The 23,364-nt window shown below is 45.3% G+C and overlaps 1 protein-coding gene across 1 annotated transcript in view; it reads right to left on the minus strand.

The window, feature by feature from the left end:
* Positions 1 to 1,971: 1,971 nt before the first annotated feature.
* The window catches only part of GNA13 (G protein subunit alpha 13), a 44,057-nt gene continuing 22,664 nt past the window's right edge, over positions 1,972 to 23,364 (minus strand). Inside the window, exons 3-4 of the mRNA XM_058705264.1 lie at positions 13,330 to 13,380; positions 1,972 to 7,521 (exon numbers count right to left, since the gene is read on the minus strand). Of these exons, the coding sequence (XP_058561247.1) occupies positions 6,949 to 7,521; positions 13,330 to 13,380 (624 nt within the window). The 3' untranslated portion in view covers positions 1,972 to 6,948. The remainder of the gene's footprint in view (positions 7,522 to 13,329; positions 13,381 to 23,364) is intronic.

Raw genomic sequence — 23,364 nt, forward strand, 5'->3', positions numbered from 1 at the left:
TGTCTCCTGTACTTGAAAAGGGACCTTGTGAAATACAGTGTTTTCGTAGATACTCCATGCTGCCACGACAATACTATAATAATTTTTAAAAGGCAAAATTTCAGTTGCCCCACTAATTTCTGAGGAAAAAAATACAGTCCATTTTAAAACATGGTCCGCGGTCGTTAGTTTTTTGAGGATTTGCCAAATTTCCCGTCACCAAAACAAACCTCTGGTTGAACCTATAAACTCTTGAGTTTCCTGCATTCTTGCAACCAGAGTCTCTTTTTTTCTCTTGCAACAACCCACACTGTGGGCAACGGAACAGGTCATTTTGAGACCATCTCATGCCAATTAACCATGACGGTGCTAAAACATTTCACCAGACGACAGCTGGACTTTTAGCCATTTCCTTTGACAAAGGAATATTCATTCTCTTTTTCCAACGACAGCATAAAAAATGTGTGTGTGTGTTTAAAGACTTCTTTTGGGGATCCAAACGCTCACATGAGTTTAGTTTCAATTTTAAAAGATCTTAAATCTCTGAAAGCAAGCCTTTAACGACCTGTTTCCAAGGTACAGATCTGTAGAGATTTGTAGATATTTAAGTCCAAATTTCTCGATCTCAGTTTTTCTTGGAACCAACGGTGAAACTTCACATTAAAGGTGAGACCTTAGTACAGAGTTTTCATTTGCCACTAAGGCCGGGAGCCAACCAAGTGTGGGGGTACAGCCACGGCCACTGAACCTTTCTGGATATCTGCTTCGCAAGTCCTATTGTGGGGGAAGGACCCTTCCTTCCGCTTCGGGGAAGTACGTGCTCAGTTTTCAATACATGCCACTTCAGAAAAGGCAGGAACATGCCAGAAGTTATTTAACAACTTCTAATTTCGCTGACGTTGCAAAAAGAAAAGATGAGTGTTATGCTTGGATAGGATTTGACGAGAACAGCACTTTGCCTCTGCAGCCCCCAGCACACATGACCGAGCGTAATCGTGAGAAACACATCAGGAAGATCCCGGGAGAGGGGCGATCTGCAACACACCTGACCCGTGTCGCTTCTCAAACCCGCCACGGTCATCGAAAACAAGGAAAGCCTGAGAACCTGTCATCGCCGAGAGGAGCCGGAGGAGAGACCTGAATGCAAGCAGTAGCGCGGATGCCTTCGGGAGCCGAGAGGGACATCAGGGAAAAACTAAGGAGACCTGAATGAAGGGTGGGGCTTCAGTTAATAACAAAGTAGAAGTATAAAGATTCGTTGTGACGAATGTACCAGACGAAGGCAGGCAAGACGTGCATCGCGGCAACTACGTAAAGCGTGTGGAGCACCGGGGCACTCCACCACGGCTGCCACTCTTCTGTAAATCACAATGTAAAGAAAAAGGAGTGGTTAACGTGTGGGTTTGTTTTTAAAACACCGTTTCAATTACAACAGACCGAAGGGCATTATTCCCGCAGGTGGGACAGACTCCTGAAACGCCCTAGTGCACTTGAAGGCGCCTTAAGGGGCGGGGCGCCTGGGTGGCTCCACCAGTGAAGCGTCTGACTTTGGCTCAGGTCACGATCCCACTGTTGGGCCCCCGCATTGGGCTCTGTGCTGAGAGCTCAGAGCCTGGAGCTTCGGAGTCTGTGCCTCCCTCTCTCTCCCTCTGCCCCTCCCCCACTTGTGCTATCAAAAATAAACAAACATGAAGCAAACCAACGAACAGATCTTAAGGGGGAGTGGAGAGGCAAACGAGCGGTCCCCATCTCACCATTCCCATGTGCAAACATGCTAAGTGTCTGGGAACTTCCTTGATGAAGCCCCCGTCTCCATCTTTAAAGGTCGGGAAAAACGGACAGATTACGAAGGAAGGCAAACTATGGCTGGAGATCTGCCGAGAGAGACTTTACGGGCTTTCGGTGACTACGCTCTGGCTTTCAAACTTTACGCGTCTGCTTTGCACTTTACGTTTAGCAAACTGTTGGTTTAAATAACATCGTAGTATTGAATAGTTTATAAATGTTTATTAAGTGTCAGTAATTTTTACAAAGCGAATATTAATAGCACGAGGCAAAGTTCTTGCAAAGTATGTACAAAAGTAAAAAGCCTTAATGACTAGCAACTCATTTTATAAAATCAAATCATCCTTTCCACTTTCAGACCTCCTTTAGAAATAATTTATTGCCAATCCCTGAACTAAAGCACGGACAGAAAAAAATTTACAACAACAGTATCAGATAATGTGCTTATTAGTTCCTGGAAAGTTATAAAAAGATATAATATGTATAAAAAATCCTAAGCCACAAATACTTTTATACAAAGCTAATACAAATCATGTTTTGTTGGGTACAGGATCTGTGAGGTTGTTACAAAATATACTTTTTGATAAGGCTTCTTGTGGTAAATGAGCTCTCATCACCGTAGAGTAGTACAGAAAAGCCATTAGAAACATTTTGCCGTTCTGCCTTCAAGTAAGAGGTGAAGCTGTTTGTGCTGTTACAAATACGTCCCGAGAATTCACCCCTTCCTGCTTCTGCTGTGTCTCCCCCTTGGTACCATCGAATAGGCGTAACTGAGGACAAAGGTAACACTTATTATGGCAAGAGACATCATCAGCAAGCTTTCTGAATACAAACCCCAATCAGATACCAAGTAGCTAGCATATTTCTGTCACGACACCCACAGACTGAAAGGTGATGCATGGTGGGTCCTTGCATACTGCGATCCATCTGGCAATTTTTATCATTATCAACAGCAGATCTGGACAGATTCCAAAACCTCCCACCAACCGAGAAGATACTGCCCCATCCTTAACTCTTTTTTGTTCCATCTGAGCTCTGGCGTGCGAGGTCAGATGGTCTAGACCTGGATGCCACAAGAATGCACACGTTGACTTCAATGCTAACTATACGTTCAAGTAAAGACACAAGAACGATAGTGGTACAAACACCGCCCTTCACATGATGTTACTAATCACTTACCGGCCTAAGGCTAACATTGCCTTGATGGGACTTGAAAACGCCAAAGTCCAACCCGTTTCAAGTGTTCAGGCTTAGACTTACACTTCGATCTCTAGCATAAATTCATTAAGCCCTAACCTCGTACCATGAAATACTGGGTATTATACCGTCTGCCGTATTTGGAATGTGGAGACTCATTACCGCCACCCCCCCCCCCCGCCCCCCCAGCTCTCATCCATTCCCCCCTTCCTCGAGTTTACTGGGCTGGAAGGCCAGCCTGTTTCCTGTCAAGAAAGGAAAACCAGTCCCTGTACAGGCAGCAGCACAACGGGAAAATGACAGGAAAGCGACACAAGGTGACCCCTGGACTAAGTCAAACTTTGAACTGAAAAAGACACAGGCAAAACTTCTGCTCTTGATTCCTTAAATAAAACTAAAAGCAGTAAAAAGGTTAACAGAGTGTCTTTCTCTAGATTTATTGGGGAGTTTGTTACAAATGTTTGACTAAGCTTTACAGACATGATTTCATGGATTTCAAACAAGAAATTCAGAGTTAACACTGATATTTAGCCTTCTTATTACATACACAGAAATGACATTGCTACAAATTGCAATGCAGAGAACCTTGTTTCAGATGGCTTGGTTTGGGGTTTTGTCTAAATGTATCATTACATAATGAAAGCACCAATTTGAGGCCTTCTCAAATAGTGACTGGAATCTCAGAACAGAACAGAACAGAACTTGGTAACTTTATTCTTCACATAAATAAGGCATAACCGGTTATGTGGACTAATGCTGAAAATACATCTTATCAAAAGCATAAATACAAGTATTTGGGGTTACGCCGGAGGTCAAGATTTACTCATTCTCTCTTACGGAAAAAAAAAAAAAAAAAAAAAGAGCCCACAATTTCTGCTGCGTCCAAACTGACACTTCGAATCATTTCTGGTATCCGCATACTCTTAACTTCCTCCTGCTTTAAACCAGCCACCGTCACCGGGTGCAGGAGGACTGCCCCAGACAACCCCGCTTGAGAGATCGCCCAGAGGATCTTCACTATGTGAAATACCCACCAGGGCGACTTCCAAGAAAACGAAACAAAAACGGAGGATCTTTTTCATTCCACATCACCTTCTTTGGCCGTGGCTGCCGTCTCGCCACCCAAGTGCCTTTTCCAGACAGTAACACTCAAGCGAACACTTCCGATTCATACGCTGTTTGGCAGAAAGCAACGATTCGGGTTATCAAAAAATAATATTTAAGTGGCAGGGGCAAGCCTTAAATGATGTGGCTCTTCGGAAAACATGTGACAAAACCTTTTCCCTATAAAAATCAAGGCCCAGATGCGTGGTGTTCTTTGACTTATAAGGCAGCTCTGCTCTACATTTCTTCGAGGCCAATGAGGACACTTGTGTGACATTTTCAAGAATTAAAGGACAAGACATTCAGATTCAAAGAACACAACATAATAGAGGATCAGGCACATCTTACTGTAAATCATAACCAGTAAGACTTTGAAAAGCCAACACACCAAACAACTGCTCTGAGAAAGTGGCGCGGTGAAAGCTACGAGCACCCTTTCGTTTGGTCCTGAATTTCACCTCCTCCTTCGCACAGCGGTGTTTCCAAAGGACCCAGTTTTCACAAAACAGGTAGGAGACTCCTTCCGATGGTTTTCAAAAGGGTGGACCAAAGCCTTCAGACTGAGCCTCGCACTTCCTCTGTCTCAACAAGCATGCCATTCAATACAAGTGATCTGCTGCCTCAGGATACGGCCTGGGTTTCACTTTAAAAGAACGTTGAGACATCGGAGGCGGCACATCAGGAAGGAGAGCTCGAGAACTCACAGGTACAGAAAATAATACCATCACGTACGAGGCGTTCTGACACTGCTTGGAGGCAGTCAAAAGGGGGTCACCGGGGGACTCGTCAGGCAACGGGCCTGCTCCGCGTGCAGGTCGTCAATATTCAACAGGACTGAATAAACAAGACTGACTTGCCTCTTCTACAGGGAACGGACTCGAGCCTCCACTGGAGGCCAACGGTTTTGGCTAGGCCAGGGAACCATCTGCAAAATTCACACACAGACTTTCCAGCAAGAAGTCCCAATGTTACTGTGCACACATTCAGATACTCACTAGCACTGAGGTTGAATCCTAATTCTGTGAACTGGGACAACACGCTCTTCTTGGCAAGAAGCACCGGCTGCAGAAGGACTCAAACGCGCGTGGACTGCATACCGTGACCACCCGCACGAGGACGCGGGCTGCGTGTCTGTGGCTCGTGCATCACCGAGGCACGGAAACTTCGAGGCTACCGCAGGTAGAACGGTGCCGGAAGCGCAGGAAGGGTCAGGAACGGTACGAGCAGTCCCTGGTTCGCTCCCTGCAAAGCCCTATTCTCCCGCCAGACAGCAGACGGACCAAGAGCCGCGGCCTCGGAAAGGCCGCGTGAGCCGTCATGCTGACCCATCTCGCAAGGACCTTCTAGGCAACGGAATACCTGAGAACACAGCTCTACAGTAAAGTGGCAGATATCACAGTCTTAATCACAATTTTCAGGAAAAGGTGAAAAGCTGCTGGACTCTGCCAACGGCCACCGGCCGCGGGCACCTGTGTCTCTAGTCCCGGTCGCATGCCACACAACCAGCCGGGCGGTGCCCTCAGGACACCAGCCAGCCCGCTGAGCTCACGATGATCAGACCCGTCATCACGAGCCGCTTCAGGGGTGCGCCCGCGGGTCGGTGAGGGGCGAGGAGAGGTCAAACGGGATCCTCTTTCGGTGTGAACTGAAGAAATTACTATTTGTTCTTAGAAGCAGCCTTAAAACATTCCAAATGTACCTCAGTAAAGCTAGAAGTTCATAAGCAGTAACGAGACAAGCATGTACGTGCTGCGTCTTTCAGAGAGCCACCGAGAATGAACGGGAATCTCAGATCATGCCTTCTTGAGTAGCTTGACAGGAAAACTCTGCCCTTGGCAAGCTGCCAAATAAACAAAACCTCCCATGAGCGCCAGGCTGGAGCTGATGGGAACAGGCAGGAGAGCAAAAGAAAAGATGTCTGTGACGGCCACAACAGCTCTTCTCTACAGCGAGGACCCGAATCCTGGGACAGGACGTCAAAGTCCGAGAAGTAAAAGCACAGAACGTCCTGGAGAGGCTCTGTTTATCTAGAAAGCTCCCTTATCAAGCTACTTGCCATTTTCAGTTGCTGCTTGGCCAGAACGTTTCACATATGGCACGTTTATTACATGAGATTTAAACATGAAAAGGGCAAATTATATTTCACTCGTTGCTTTGGATCAAAACACTATGTAAGGCATTTGCTTGCTCCCCGCCCCCTGCCCCGTACCATTCGTGAACTTTCGTTAGCATCAGACCAGGAATCCTTATGTAAACTTTAAAACACTAAGTAAGAACATTACCTTGAGAAACCACAGAAATTTTAAAATGAAACAACTGTTGGGTACATAAGCAATTAAAAACACACGAAGGCTAAATCTGCGCGCATCTACAGAATGCCAGTCCTTAGATCAAACTTTTTTCCAACAGGTCACCTTTCAAACAGGTCACCGTAAGGCTCGGCACAGGTGTCGCTGCCATGGGCAGGGCAGATAAAAAGGGGTCTTGCTTGTTTGAGAACCGGATATTCTTAACCTCATCCCGAGAAACAGTCAAGGGCACCTTCTCTACTTGGCACTACAGGAGAACTCAGCTGGAAGAGGGGAAGAAGCTGAAGGCTGAACTGTACCTAGGAAGACGCTCGGCAGGAAACTACACCCCCCTCAAGTGGAAGCCACAGCGAAACAGATCAAAGGCTGAACTCTGACAGGGATCGGCGTGTGCTATTCGGCAGCTTTGCGCCACAAACCAAGGTCCGCCGGGAGGACGACTAAGGTTTCCCAGAAGTTAAACTCAGAATCAAGACTCTTCTAATTCCTGCTGTAAACTGCTATGTTAAGAAACAAAACACACAGAAAACAATCAAAGGGACACAAGGTATGAAAGCAGCCAGTCTTCTGCACGTCACTGCAGCATGAGCTGCTTGAGGTTGTCATGAAGAATAGTATCCTTGACGTCGCGGAAAACCAGGCGGATGTTCTCCGTGTTGATCGCGGTGGTGAAGTGGTGGTACAGGGGCTTCTGCTGCTGGTCCCGCCGCTTGTTCCGGAAACATTCCACCAGGAATTTTTGGACGTCTCTTAAGCAGTGGGGATCCCCTTCGAATTCTAAGAAATAGTCTTTGATGCTCACAATTCGCACCTTCTCCTCAAGCAAATCTGTCTTGTTTAAGAAAAGGATTATGGAGACGTTGCTGAAAACCCGGTTGTTGACGATCGTTTCGAAAATGTTCAGAGACTCTGTCAGGCGATTGGTCAGTCGATCTTCCATAAGCACCTGGTCGAATTCACTTGAGGACACAAGGAAAAGTATCGACGTCACGCTGTCAAAGCACTCAAACCACCGCTTTCTTTCTGACCTCTGACCACCTACATCAACCATTTTGAAAGGAACATTTTTAATTTCAAAGTCGTACTCATGAATGCCTTTGGTGGGTCTTCTGGCAAGCAGAATATCTTGCTGTGATGGGATGTAATCCTGGAAAAGAAGACAACGCTTTAGACTCGGGAACCCAGAAGGAATGAGAGTTTCTAACGTACTGCTGCCTGGTCGAGGGAGTGGATATGCAGACAAACTTGCCTTCTGGAGGACTTCTGGCTGCCTTCCTCCAAGCATCGGCACGACTAGTCTCATCACAAAGCGCCAAGGTAGAGTGAACTGTCAGCGAACGGAGACTGGTTCACAATACGCTGCAAACGAGCAGCGCGGGCTATTTTGTTCACCCCCGCTATTCCGGCAGACTTAGGTCTTCCCGCCCCGCGGCCTTCACCCCCTGCCCGCCGCTGTGCCTCTACCTTTTAGTACCAGCCCTCACCGCCCCCCCCACCCCCGACCTTCCTGCGCACACGCCCGCCTGCCCACCTGCCCACCTGCCCCTCCTCGGAAAGCAGTGAGGGCTGAAACGCCAATTCGTGCGGGTCACTTCCCAGGCGGGGTTCTGCCCACCTCGCTCTAGCTCATTCCAGATGCTCCCTTACTAAGGGACTAAGAACATGACTAAGAACGCTGACACAGGTCACTCCACGTTAGGACTGCGGCCACACCACGCGCGTGGACAGAACTTGCCTAGCACAGCTAATACACTGAATTCGCCCTGAGTCACCTCCTGGGTTTGCTTCCAGGGTCCCGCCACGCAGCTGGGTCCCAGTGACGGCGCCCCTGCCTGTCATACAAAGGAGACCACACCCGGCCCACCTGCCTTAAAGGGACGGCTTGCGCAAAGACCAAAGGGGCCCCGACCTGGGAACGGGACCAGGCAGCCCGCGACCCCTACAGGAAGCTGCTTGTCTCACGAGCCCCCGACTACCCCTGACGACGTCCTTCCTGATGCACTAGAACTGGTTCTTTCTTCTCAAACTAGTGTTTTTCCAGAACTCTGACGTAGCTCTTCGGCGATACTGAACAGGAGAGCTCTTGAATGTTCGTTGTCAGGGTCAAACTGTTTTGTTTGTTTTTTTTTAAGTTGAGGCAAGATTATTTTATTTTATTTTATTTTATTTTATTTTATTTTATTTTATTTTATTTTATTTATTTTATTTTATTTTTTTAAGCTGAGGCAAGATTTTAAAACAGTGCTAATTGTCACGGTGCTGTATTTTATGCTTTTCCAAACAGCGTAATATAATTTTGAAATTTTGTCACAATGTGAATAGTTATCTCCTCAAAATGGTACAATGGAGTTAAGAATAAAAAAAAAAGTAGGCGGTTATCGGTTATCTGTAATACCGTTTAGGACATGACTCTAGGGCCTTCATAAACAATGTCGGTGTTTCCAGGTTTCCTTTTAGCTTCTGTTCACATACTCACTACTTTCCTTATAACCAGCACATCCACACAATTTTCAGCCTGCCCCTACTTTTTGGCTTAACATTTGATCATGAACGGTTACATGTGCTGATACAGTTGTATTTCATTTTAAAGCAGTATAAAAACACCAACTGGATTAATGGTCTGTAATTTACATAAACATTCTCCTACTAGTGCTCGTTAAGGTTGTTTCTCCAATTTTTTGCTTTAACACAAATTTTGCAATTAAAACTCTCACACATATACTTTTTTTCTTCCTTTCTGGACTATTTCCTGAGATAAAATAACCAGGAATAAGCATATGAGGTCAAAGATTATGAATATTTTGGTGACCCTGGACACTCAAAGCCTAACTGCTTTCCAGAAACAGGGTACAAATTTACCGCGTGTGCCCGTGCCAGCTGCCTCAGAAACACGCCAGCCCTGGGGTGCTGGGGTGGCTCAGTCATTAAACAACCAACTCGATTTTGGCTCGGGTTGTGGTCTCACGGTTTGTGAGTTCGAGCCCTGCACTGGGCTCTGCACTGACATTGCAGAGCCTGCTTGGGCTTCTGTCTCCCTCTCTCCCTCCCCTGCGTGCTCTCTCTCTCAAAATAAATTAAAAAAATAAATAAACGAAAGAAAGAAAGAAAGAAAGAAAGAAAGAAAGAAAGAAAGAAGGAAGGAAGGAAGGAAGGAAGGAAGGAAGGAAGGAAGGAAGGAAGGAAGGAAGGAAGGAAAGAAAGAAAGAAAGAAAGAAAGAAAGAAAGAAAGAAAGAAAGAAAGAAAGAAAGAAAGAAAGAAAGACAGACACCAGTCCTAAGGTGTTTTGTTTTTTTAAACTTCTAAGTCTATAGAAATTAAAAGTTCTTTACTACTGCCTCACTTGGAAGCTCAGAAGCTAGTCAGGAAGCTAAAAGCTAATTCCTACGAAGCCTCCAGACCAGGACAATGCGATCAAGTGCTCAGTGGCCTGGCAGAGTAACAGCGATCGCGACTGTGAGTTCCAGAGCCCGCGCTTCACACACGAGCTGTGTGGCCCTGGGCAGGTCACCGAATCCTGTTGTGTTTCCACATCCTCACTGGTGAGATACGGGTCGTATGGGTCACAGGGGGCCTCGAGGACTAAGTGAGTTGACCGTGCGGGGCACCCAGTCCAGCTGTTCTGCTGTGCCTCCCGCCAGCGTTGCTGGGCAGAGAGGGAATCCAGAAGGCTGGGACCACCAGGCAAGCTCCCGTCAGGTGGCCCGCGTCTCATGTCTAAAAGCTCACTGCTCACTGCACTTGGTCATCTACTCACACGCACACGCGCGCGCACACACACTCAATCAGAAAACTCATTCTCTCCCCAGCCGACCCCTCTGCACCACCAGCACGCTTTCCTCCCTGCTTCCTGCCCTCCCGGCCCACGACCTCAGAGTCCTTCTAGCCCCCCTGTCACGGTGGACTCTGCTCTAGCATCACTGATTCTATTTCCAATCCTGTTTCTCCTTATTTCCGCCATCCCCCATTTTTTCACCTCCTCCGATGTGGATTGCTATCTCTCCACTGAATCTCTCTCCCTGCCCTGAATGCCTCGCACCTCTTGGATCTGTCCCTACACCACTCAGACCAACCCCCCGGCACCGTGACTTCAGAACTTACGGTGAGGTTCTTCACTGCATCCGGTCCACACTTTGCTGACTGGCTTTCATGACCCTCTTTACTCCTGGCTCTTCTGGAACCGGCAGGCTCTGTTCTACATTGTCCAGGCGTAATTACCACAGAGCTGAGATCCAGATCTGCCCAAAGCTGCACACCCTGATACCGTTCCCCGACCATCCACTTGCACAAGTGCAACTGCAAGAACGATGCATCCAAACCCCAGCTAATGCCTTCTAGGAATCTGTTTTTATAAGTCAGAGCCAAGACTGTCACGTGTCCTTTGTCAGACGGATGTGCCTCCTAAAATTAAACACACCCAGCTGTCTCCCATCTTGGGGGGCCGCAACTCCTCTTCTAAGTCCGCCTCCCCCTTCAGACAGGTTCAGATTCATATACTCTTACGGCCCAGCTCCAGCCTCTCCGGTCAAAACACCTCTCTCTGTTCTAGGAACTAACACCATCTTCGTGATCAGTACCATTTAATTGTCCTCTGCGTGGTTTTGTGTATGTTGTAATTCTGTCTCTGACGAGAACGAGTTTCCTACAATCAGGGATCAAAGAGCAAAACAGCCAACACCGAGCACTTCCTACATGGAAGGCACTGTTCCCAATACCTTACCGAGTGCTACGGACTGAACTATGTCCCCCCAAAGTTCACACCCTGGAGCCCTAACACCAAAGTGGTTGTACTCTGGGACGGTGCTTGGAGGACACGAGCAGGGATAAATGAAGTCCTAGGGAAGGGTCTCGATCACATAGTCTTGGCGGTCTTAGAAGAAGAGTTAAGAGATCCCTGTCTCTCCATGTGTATGTGCCGAGTAAAAGCCATGTGAAGAAGCCACAGAGAGAAGGCCACAGTCTGCAAGCCAGGAAAAGTCCTCACCGGAGAATGACCACGCTGGCCCCTTGATCTGAGACTACCAGCCTCCAGGACCGTGAGAAGTGAATGTCTGCTGTTAAGCCACCCAGTCTATGGTATTCTGTCTCAGCACAATGAGCAGACTAAGACACAGGGTTTATTTCACGTAACCATCCCATAACCCCGTGAGGTCAGGTCTCGTACGATGCCCATGATATCAAGAAATTCGGGTTTAGAGATGCCTCTGCTCACACAGAGACAGGCTGTGGGGAGCTGGGATGGGGACCCAGGTGGTCTGGCTGCAGAGCCACGTCCTGGACTCTGTGCTGTTCTACCTCCCAGAGGGTCAGGGGGCGCACGGCTGGGCTTCAACACCCCTGGTACTTCAGAGACGGAGAAGCAAATGCAACCCTGTGACGAGGCTGACACGCCAGGATGAATGGCCAGCCTGTAGCACAGCCAGCTTTGTTTTCCCTCCTTTACACCGACCTACTTACTGATCGCAGCGCTTTTTCCAGTTTATTCCAGATGTGGCCTCGGAACTGTTCTCAACCTAAGACTCTGAGCAGCCAGTACAAAGTGGCCTACAGCCATGCATTCAGAAGTTATTTGTTGAGTGCCTGCTGTATGCCACGCATCGTCACTAGGCATCAGGAACTCAACTCTTCACCATCAAGAGATGAGATCCTTGCCCTTATGGCAAGAGGTACAGGCAGAAGACAAGCGAACACAGAAACCACCAACGGTAGAGAGAGCAAAGATCTTTGAAAAAAGCAAGGGCTGAAACTGAATACAAGACGAGGGACCTACTTTGAATGCTGTGCTCAAGGAAAGCTGATCTGAAAAGGCAAACTGAGAAGAGCAGGTCAAATCAGCACCGTTTGGTTTGGAAAACGTGCGGTAACTCTTAAAAATTAGTTTCCCTGCTAAGGCTCTCTCCATTTGGCCTACGTGTAACTTTTTTAAGGCTTACATTCTAACCAGATGGAAAAGAGACCACGAAATCAAGTCTTACTACGCAGACTCATACGGAGATTCCCGACTTCTGGAACACATGTGTCCAGGAGACAGGCAAGAGAAAAACAAACGGACTTCAGGGCAGACAAGTACAATTTGGCAAAATCCAAAATAAGAGGATGTAAAGTTTATCTTGCAAAAAGAAGGTACATTTTCACATGTCCTAGATACATCAGTATGCCACTTTCCTACTTGCGGCGGGTTTTTCATTGCGTGTTTTCTTTCAGTTTTACTTTGAAAGGTAACCTCAAAGAACCCATGAGACTGTACTACAACGTATTAGAGAAATGTGCTTTAAAGAGGAGGCAAAGAACGCTGCCGTAAATCCAGCAGGTGCCAATGACTGTGGGGCCATGGCCTTCACACATTTTCTGAGCGGCAGCAACCTGTCTTCCAGGGAAGTCTCTGGCGTGAGACCGGCACAGAGAACAGAGCACACGCCCTGCCCGCAGCAGCCCCGGGAGCCACAGCCAGCCACGGTGCCAGCTGAGAGGAAAATAAGAAACTCTCCTTCCCAGGGTGACTCCTTCTCCTACTTGGTGGTCTCTTCAGCCGGCCTTCAGAATCCAGCCCTCCCACACTGTAACTCAACGCAAAGTGCTTCCGAGCTGAAAAATAACGTTTGCTGAAAGGTTTTGAAATCAGTCAAACAACCCACCGTGTCCCGTTTCTGCTTACACACACACACACACACACACACACACACACACACACGACACTGAAGTAGAATAGATAATGTGCAATCTCATTTTCAAACATAAACTTTCTCTAAACAGTTTTATGTTCACGAACCAGAGGACAGGCCATTCTTCAGGGAAAAGGCAGCGATCTGGATGACAGAGGGAGACAAAATGAAACTGGAACAGTCCGAAAGCTGCCGCCAGGATGAAGGAAGAAGCAAACAGCTCGATACATAATTTTTCTAAACCTCCTAATAACCTATTGCTTTCAAACAGCAATAAACATAAACAAAAACTTACTGCTTCTCCAAGTTTATCCAAGTTATCCAGGAAATATTTTACGGATTCACCCTAAAACAAGAAAAAAATAAATAATTATTAGGGCTTAGAAATGGAAGATTTTGTTACAACAGTTTATATTAAACTGTCTGGCTGCACACTTAATCCAAACATACTTTGTTTAGTCACAAAATTCAGAGTGAACAACTAACCCCACCGAAAGCATACACAACGTCTACTTCTGGCCAAGTGTGGTAGCCTGGTTAGCTTCACAACTGCCTTCCCTGAGCGGCACCCAGTGACCTTCAGCATGGACGGCCCTGCATGGATGCTTACTGATAGAACTATCTGCGTATCCAAAGGGAAGATGGAATTAAAAGGTGAAAACTGCTTTGGAGATAAATGTACTACTACAGTTTAAGTGCCTGCATTTCTTCCCCCTTAAGTTTATACCAACGGTGGTTATCTTTAGTGTCAAGAGCAAACCAGAGATGAGGTGAGAACACCGTAAAATCTTCTGGTGACAGGCACTTGCTTGGACAGACATGCCTTACTCTAGAAGGTTCTGAAAACTGCTGCAGGCTTCGCGTCTCCGTCAGGTCTCTTCCTGAGCGTTCACTCAGCCTACTCTCTCCGAGCCCAGATTTCTACTAGAGCTCCAGTCAATTTCCAACACCTAAACTGTATGAGTATACATTCTTAAGAGGAAATACCTGAACAGAAGACAGACAGCTAAGAAGAGGGGAGCCATTTGGGGCAAGAAGGGCTCTGTCTTTCTCCCAGGATGCTCTCCCTGGGCACAGCACCCACCCTGCCCGTGACTGCTTCCACAAGTTCCAGAAGGCAGTGCTTCTGTGATGTTTAGGGGAAATCACCTGAAGATCCTAGTTGACTAGAAGTTCTGATTTGGAAAGGGGAAGGGGGAGAGGTGGGCGGGGGGGGGGCAGGATGGGCAACCAACCAATAGTTTCTACAATTCAGGTGATTTCTGGGACATCGAGTTACAGGCCTGAAAGCAGCAATTTTCCATTTTTTTTTTTGGTTTCAGAATCCCTTTACATATCTTAAGACTCTTGAGGATCTTCTTCATGTGGGTAATAGTTATTAATATTTATATTAGAAAGTAAAATTGAGAAATTTTTAAAATATTTAAAAATTCCTTTAGGGGCTCCTGGGTGCCTAGTCGGTTGGGTGTCTGACTCTTGATCTCGTGGTTCATGGGATCAAGCTTCATGTCAGGCTCTGAGATGGTGGAGGGGAGCCCGCTTGGGATTCTCTCTCTCTCTCTCTCTCTCTCTCTCTCTGCCCTTCTCTCACTCGCATGCTCTCTTTTTCTCAAAATAAGTAAACTTAAAAAAAACCAAATGAATAGAAATTCCTTAAAGAATACCGATGATAAACCCATTCATTGTATGCTAACATATTTTAGTATGGCTCATAAAAGACAGTGAGACATTCATTTGCTTCTGCATTTGCACCTGCTACTATAGGTTGTTCCGGCTGAGTATATACATAAAGCCTGGCCTTTCACAAAAATGTAGCTGGAAAAGGGAGTATTTTAATCAAATATTTTCAGATAATTATAGATATTTTTGCTACTATACCAAAACTTGACAAGTGGTAGTTTTTAAAAATGTTAGTTCACTGTGTTACATGAAAATTCATTGGCTTACACTGCATTTAGAATGGATCTTTGACCCACCCGCTATTTTGTAATGCCAGGCACTGGTCACAGGGAAGATGGCGGGCAACTAAGTAACAGATCTTCCAATGTTGGCATGCTTCCTTACACAATGTTAAGAAAATCATAGTCATTAGGACCTCCTTCATCTCATCAGAAGTCTCACGTACTGGGAAGCTGACAAGCTCACGGTGGTGGGCCAAAACAAGTTTTCTTCAATTTTGATTTCCACTTCAAAGCTCAAGTTTTATCAATGGCAGCAAACACTCCCTCTTCTTTTCCTTGAGGTGACAGGCTAACTTCATGTATTTTCTAAAACACGTATTTTCTGTCCAATGCCCAAGTCTGAGCAAGTTGATGGTTTTCTCGAGTAAAATGGCATTCCGTGAAAAGTACGGTTAGTTCAGCTCCCGGTCCAACGAGCTGCAGAGTGCTTTTCACCTACTTCCGTGCCTCCACCCGCCTCCCGCTCTGTCGTACACAGGTGTGCGCTCTTAGGTGGAGATTTTTTTTGGGGGGGGTAGACGGAGAGTGTGAGCAGGGGAGTGGCAGAGAGAGGGAGAGAGAGCCATACTCCCAAGCAGGCTCTGCACCGTCAGCATGGAGCCTGATACCGGGATCGAACTCACAAAACCGTGAGATCACGACCTGAGCCGGAATCAAGAGTCGGATGCTCAACTGACTGAGCCACCCGGGCACCCCTCAAAGGCTGAGATTGAAAACAATAATTTTTCACACTCCATTAAGGCTCATCTTAAATGAAACTGGTGTGTGTGTGTGTGTGTGTGTGTGTGTGTGTGTGTGAGAGAGAAATGGCAGCTGCGTGGCATGGTGGTAAGAATACCACTTTTGTTTGGAGCCAATGTGTGGATCCGTGCTAAGGTGCTGGCTCTTCACAGCCACCGCTGCTCTTCCTCGGCCACGGGTGCAAGTGGGAACGCAGGGGGAAGGGAGGTGTCGTCCTGGTGTCGTCATAAATCTGAGTGCCGACTCGAGGACGCCCCCGGAGGTCTGTGGACCCCACCTGGACAATCGCCGCCTTCTTGCGCGCCACGACAAGTACATGGGTGTGTGCTTGTGGGAGGGGTGGGGGTGTGGGGGGGTGTCTGGCTGATCTCCTCATGATTTTAAGCAGTGACAGACGATTTTGCTTTTTTCTGCACCTTGTACAGCACTGACAGCACCTAAAGATGACTTTTAGGGGCGCCTGGGTGGCTCGGTCGGGCTCTGTGCTGTCAGCGCAGAGCCTGGGGCCTGCTTTGGATTCTGTGTCTCCCTCTCTCTCTGTCCCCCCCACCCCCCCTCTCTCACCAAAATAAACATCAAAAAAAAAAAATGATTTTTAGGAGACGGGAAAAAAATCTTCAAGGAATTCATTTCAGATCAATGAAGAGATTATCAGGGCAAACCTGTATGGATATTTTGCATTATATCACAAATTTTAATGTAATATATAAGCCAAAGGGAATTTGGGCTTAATCTACAAATAACATCAATATCCACATATAGGATTCTTCGTACAACCCAAAAGTATGTATCTTTTTATTTATTATTTTTATTTGTTAATGTTTATTTTTGAGAGAGAGAGAGAGGGAGACAGAGAGAGGGGCGGGAGGGGCAGGGAGAGAGGGAGACAGGATCTGAAGCGGGCTCCACACTGACAGCAGAGAGCCCGATGTGGGGCTCAAACTCACGAATGGTGAGATCACGAGCTGAGCTGAAATCAGACGCTTGACTGACTGAGCCACCCAGAGGACCCACCAAAAGTATTTTAAAAGTCAAATTCAAACAGATAATAACAATTCCATTATACTGAAGTAGAGCCTCTTGGACAAATACGATAAAAGATAAGTCACTCTGTTTATATATGACTCAGACTAATAAAACTGTTACCCCTTCAGTAATGTGTATATTGAATACTTATGTAATGTCAAACACCTTAAATGAAATTTAGTGAATTTCTAAAAAAGGTGTTTTCTGGACTGGTAGTATTGTATATCGCGTTTATTGGCTTTTTCCTTGATTTTGGATTTAATATAAATTCACTGTGGAAACTGGTAACTAGAAAAAGGTACAAAGAAGGAAAGAGGCAAGAGCCATCACTTCCACCACTCAGGGGCGACCACCGTTATTAACATCGAAGATATTTTCTTCCAATTCTAGCTGAAACAATACAAACAAGTTTGCATCCTGATTTTTCCACTTAAATAACTGGGAAGTAAATTTAATGGTCAAAGTAATTCCTAGTATTTGTTATACAAAAAGCTAAATAAAACCACTGATCTAATGTTGTGTATTTCAATTCTTTTTTTTAATAAGCACTTTTAGGGGCGCCTGGGTGGCGCAGTCGGTTAAGCGTCCGACTTCAGCCAGGTCACGATCTCGCGGTCCGTGAGTTCGAGCCCCGCGTCGGGCTCTGGGCTGATGGCTCGGAGCCTGGAGCCTGTTTCGGATTCTGTGTCTCCCTCTCTCTCTGCCCCTCCCCCGTTCATGCTCTGTCTCTCTCTGTCCCAAAAATAAATAAAAAACGTTGGAAAAAAAAAAAAATTAAAAAAAAATAAGCACTTTTAATATTTTGAAAGTAAATGATACTGTGATAAACAACTGTATGTACTCCTGAATCATGTCCTGAGTGATCTCAGAAGAATTACCAAGGCAGAGAGGTTAGGCATTTTTAAGATACTCACTACTCACTGCCACAAAGGTCCTACTGATTTGCTCCTAGCCAACAGTGCGAAACTGTGATGGAGATGAACTGAGCAGGGGTCACAGGAGATTGATTCGCAGATGTCTGTAATAAATTAAGGCGCAAACTCGGAGAAGCCCCACATAGTGACAACTGACGCTTCTCATTTCAGAAATCCCAGAGCAAGGGGGCTGTGTGTGCCCAAGAAAATGATAGGTTCCGTATCCAAATCCACAGCAAAAGTTCAAGTACACAAAAACCTTATCTCAATTAGTACTGTTTATCTTAACTGAGGGTCAAATAAAAGAAAGTTAAAGTCACCTTAAGATGAACACATCATCTAAAGCAGCCAAGCTCCCTCTTTCCCTTTTAAAAAAAAAAAAAAAAGCTTATAACCAACCCATTGTTTCTGGGGGTCTAGGGAAGTTGGTATGCTCTTTCTAGTGACCTTGCGAATTCAAACTTTTTAGAAAATTATGAGTAGTATGGGTGAAACTTTCAACGAACTTTTACCCTTTTTTTTTAAGTTTATGTATTTATTTTGAGAGACAGAACTGTGTTTGTGAATGGGGGCGGGGGCAGAGAGAGAGAGAGAGAGAGAGAGAGAGAGAGAGAGAGGGAGAGAGAGAGAAGATCCCAAGTAGGCTCCACAGTCAGCACAGAGCCCCACATGGCTTGATCTCACAACTGTGAATTCATGACCTGAGCTGAAATCAAGAGTTGTACGCTTTACCGACTGAGCCACCCAGGTGCCCCTGAGCTTTCAACCATTCTAAGGAATTTATTAAACATAAATAAAATGTTACAAACAAAAAGATATTTTACTGATCGCTACCTATGACGGCAAGATCTGGAAGTCCATTTTTCCACTTAGCATTAAGGTAATGATTTAATACATTTTGGTATACTAATATAATAATAACATTATATATCATCCAATAATTATTTTAATATAACTGCCACATATGAAATCTTTACACCATTAAACCATAAATTAAAGTAGGAGACCACAAAGTGAAGATTACAAAGAAATTACAACCCCTTATCTACAACTTCTTTTGGTAAACTCGGCCCCCAACACTCAACTGGGAGCAAAATGACCTAGGTTCTTTAGTCTTTATTTCTCCTACTTGGTGAAACTATTCAGATGTTTCGCTGAAAAAAAACAAAACAAAACAAAAAGACCCCTGTGGGTATTACGTAATAAACAGTACATACACGGTATTATCTTTCTGAAATCCAAACGTTCTTAATTCTGTTAACAAATCTGGATCCAACGATTTATAAGAATGGGTCTGTATTACGTATGCTTTAACTATTCTATTTAAATATGGAAAAGGTAACTTTGTACCTCAATGAGTACCTGTATTCTCTTTTCAAATAAAAAAAAAAAGAGAAAATCATTCCTATTTGTTCTTCTCTTGGTATTACAAATAGAAAAATAAAAAGTTAAGGTCTTTTCCCTGTCATGTCCTGATTTAACTGCATTCCCTAGACCTTAGATCTTTTAGGTTCAAATTACCACAGGTCTCTGTTTATTGGGGATTCATAATCTCACCCAAATCAAATGATAATAGAGAAATATGCATGTGTTCTTATTAAATTTCAACTTCCACTGAAGGAAGTTTCATCAGTGTAATTTACACAGTCCCTTGTGCACTTGAGATTGTAGAAAACATTTATAATTCACTTCCACACATATGAATGTGTGGATTATCTCTAACAATTATTTACAGTCCCAAATAAAGTGCCCATCTGCCAAACGACTATACTTGGACCAAGCTTTGCCTTCTCCACTATCACTCAGCCAGTGTCTATTCAAGGTGTAAATACTTTAAAACATTATTCCTCTGAAAAAATACAGTATGGTTAAAATAACTCCCTGAACATAAAAAGCTATGTTAATTTACCATTTTAGACCACAGGTGAAACTACTGATCCTTCCATTAGTTGGAAAACCCTGAGTGGGAGGCACGGGAACGGTTCCAGAATCTTTTACTGTGCGCGACTGCAGACTAAAGCCTCCTTCTGTGAAGAGGTCAGCCCCCCCCCCCCCCCCCAGTTAAGCGACTGTGAAACAATTTTAAACCCATGCACACACAGATGCCCACACGCGTGCGCCTAAGTGTGTGCAAACACATGTGCTAATAAAAGGATGAATACTTTTCTGAAGTGGGTCATTTAGGGGAAATTTCTTAGTCGTTTTATAGAGAGAGGGCTTTACTGAAAAAAAGAGAGAGAACCTGTCTTTCTACAATCTCAAAAAACAATTCCAAATTAAAGATATAAAATATGTCTCACTTGCGGTCTAATCACGAAGGACGTGGAAAATGAATACGGGACTCTCTGTTCTCAGGAGGCCGGAGCTTCCGAAGACGACCCTGCCCTGTTCGTGCTTTACAGCCCTCGTGCAAATGCACACCTAGTTCAGCACAGGCCCCTGGGGGCCTCCTCTCCCTCCTGCCCCGGAGTGTGTGGTGAAGGAGTATGAATTACCAGGGGGAAATTTCCCTCAAGTATTTTTTCCCAACAGAACAGTTTCAGAAGTGATCCCAAAGTCTTCTAGTGTTCTATTATTAACGTTAAGGAAAAGATGTGAATTCGAGTCCTTTTTCTAACACTGATCTGGCCGAGTTTCTAAACTTCTCCAGGCCTCAGTTTAACCGTCAACAAAATGAGGAAGTTCCGTGGTCCGATGGATCATTACCGAAGTTGTGCTCTGGGCACCAATTTCAGTTTGTATAACCGATTTCAATTTAAGTTCTCCTTTCCCTGTATCTCGGTGTCTATGAATCCTAAATCCACTTGTGCTGTGACTCATTATTCAAGTTACGTTGCTTAGGCTCTTGGCTAAGACAGAAGTAACTAATTTCGGGTATCAGGCCAGAAATACCAGGGGTCTGACGCTCACTTTCTGTTGGTTATGACTTGAGACTGCACTGTAACTTTCCCCAGTCTGTCTGATGTTACCGAAGAGAATTTTTCGTAAAATTGTGAAGAAAAGCCATTTCATACTTACGACTTTTAAAATTTAAGATGTTTTCTGTCATCCCTTAGATCTTTTTTTCCTCGGTTCACGACACTGACAGACTATTAGTTCTATGAACTATATTTTGTAAGTTGTGTCTGAACTAGGAAAAGCGTAAAAAAAAAAAAAAAAAAAAGAAGGAAATAAACTAGGAGTAGCCTCAACGTTATCCCTCATTCCCAAGAATCATGTTTCATTAAGATTCTTTGCTTGCAACAAAAGAAGTTAAAGGCCCTGAGTTTAAAGGTAATGGAGAAGCTGAGAACACAATTTAGAATATAGTTTTTATTAAACAAATGTGCAGTCACAGGAAAGCTTGGCAGTTTATTTGCCCAGTTACTGAAAAAGTGACAAATTTATTCAACGCTCTCTTCTGCACAGCTAAAATGTATAAAGGACGGCATTTAGAATCTGCAACTTTAAAAGGATGTGGAATTTAAGCTGGACTTAACTCAGATTTGTTTGTGAAAAGCAAGGCATGCATATTCTAGAAAGCAACTTGGCAATGTGTTAACAGGAGCTTTAAAAATGATCCTCCCCGCAGAACTATGGAAAAGTCTATGCAAGTACAGCGGTGGTACATTACTGCTGGGGCACAAGGAAAGGCTCGCCGAGAACCACTGATTATTCCTCTCATGTAACCATATTCTAGAGCAGGGATCCTCCAACTACGACCCGCACGCAGGCCAAGTCCGGCCCACCGCCTGTTTTTGTGGCCCATTTCTAAATGGCTGCAGGGAAAAATCGTAAGAAGGCTTCATGACATCTGAAAATGATATGAAATTCAAATTTCAGTGTCCACAGATAAAACCGTATCGGAGCACGACTTTGCTCATTTGCTTACGCACTGGCTTGGGCTGCTTCCACGTGGCCACAGCCACAAGCGGTCGCGACACAGGCCTTGCGTGTAGCTCTCTTCACTTTGCACGACACGATGCACTGATGCAATTACAGCCTGAAAATGTCCCAAATGTCGCCGTGAGTGCCTCATGATTCTGTTGTTGTTACTAGCGCATACCCGTCAAAACAAAAAGCAAGAGAGGACTTTTAATGTCCCGCCTTTGAGGCACGATGGGATGTGGATCGTTTTGCTGAACAAAATTCAATGGAGCAGCACTGTGTTTACTATGCACAGACATGGTGGCTACGCTAAGAGAATACGATGTAGTCAACGTCACCAGACTAAACACTCTTCCAAATCATCCCACTCCGGGGCGCCCGGGCGGCTCAGCTGGATAAGCATCTGACTTCAGCTCAGGTCATGATCTCGCGGTCCATGGGTTCGGGTCCCGCGTCGGGCTCTGTGCTGACAGCTCAGAGCCTGGAGCCTGTTTCGGATTCTGCGTCTCCCTCTCTCTGCCCTTCCCCTGCTAGCGCTCTCTCTCAAAATTAAACATTAAAAAACAAAAACAAAAACTATCCCAACTCACAGGAAAGGGACAATCAGAAAAACCACAACATTTAAAAGGGAAAAGTTCATCACATCACAGCAAGATTTCCTCACAAGTAAGAGATGGAAGGAGACTGAAACTAATGACAGTTTCCAAGCAGCTCAGACTTGCTGGCCATGCAAGGACCACCACTGACTGCTCAGTGGTCTTTTACTCTAGGAATCAATGCCGGGTCTACAGGGACTAGAGAATTCGCCTGTATGAAGAGTCCGCGTGAGAGAACTACAGATGGGAAGACTTTCAGGGGAGCTGAGAAAACTCTCAATCAGCACAACCTCAATTATGATATGCCACAGGGTGTTACAACTGATGGTAGTCAAAATATGTGCGCAGCAGAAAAAAGACAAATTTAGAAAGACCGTCAAAATGACCACACGTTGTATTATTAGGTGCTCTGTGGCAAGTATACGGATCTGTCTTGTGTTACTGAACCAGAAGTGTCAACAATAAATTTAATTGACTCCCACGGACTTAGCCGTCATCGGTTCCATGAATTTTTGTAAGAAACAGAAGCTGAATACGCTGATTTGTCCTATTACCCGGTTCAAGAACTTAGCAGACGTGAATTTTTACTGAGATTTTTGGAACGAACGGATGAACAGGAACTACCTCCTGTGCCTATTGCAGACCACTGAACGGCTGTGGAAACTGGCTTTAGGGACTTGATGACACACACACCTTAAGGAATTCAACCCCAAATTAAAAGGCCGAGCAGTTTTTGCAAAACTTACACGGTGGTAATTCGACAAGTGGCATTATTTTAATCAGAGGCAATGTCGAACTGCTTTGCAGGATTTCTCTGTCGGAAGGCGAAACAAGAGGTGAGGCCTCCATCCCCGCACTAGGTCTGTGGCAGATCAATCTTTCCGAAATTAAACGGCAGTTCCAGTGCTCACGTTGGCAGCGCACGTACAGATGACAGTTCCGGCAGCATCTTTCAGAGCCCGATGCGAGTAAAAGGGACGCTTTCACATTTCCAAAATCCACTTCCCTGTGCACGGAGGAGCTGCTGCCTGACCCTCCACTGGAAGTGATAACCTGCGATGCCAGGGACGCCGTGCCAAGAGGCAGCGTTGAGAAGAATCTAACAATTCCAGAGATGTCTTCCAAGCAATGACTGTGCTCAACTAAAGTCACAGGCTCGGGTGGCAGTACCCACCTGTGTGAACAGACTTTTCTTTTTAAGGATGAACTATATAAAATCTCGCTA

This window comes from Neofelis nebulosa, chromosome 16 (assembly GCF_028018385.1).
Source record: "Neofelis nebulosa isolate mNeoNeb1 chromosome 16, mNeoNeb1.pri, whole genome shotgun sequence".
NCBI classification, from domain to species: Eukaryota; Metazoa; Chordata; class Mammalia; order Carnivora; family Felidae; genus Neofelis; species Neofelis nebulosa.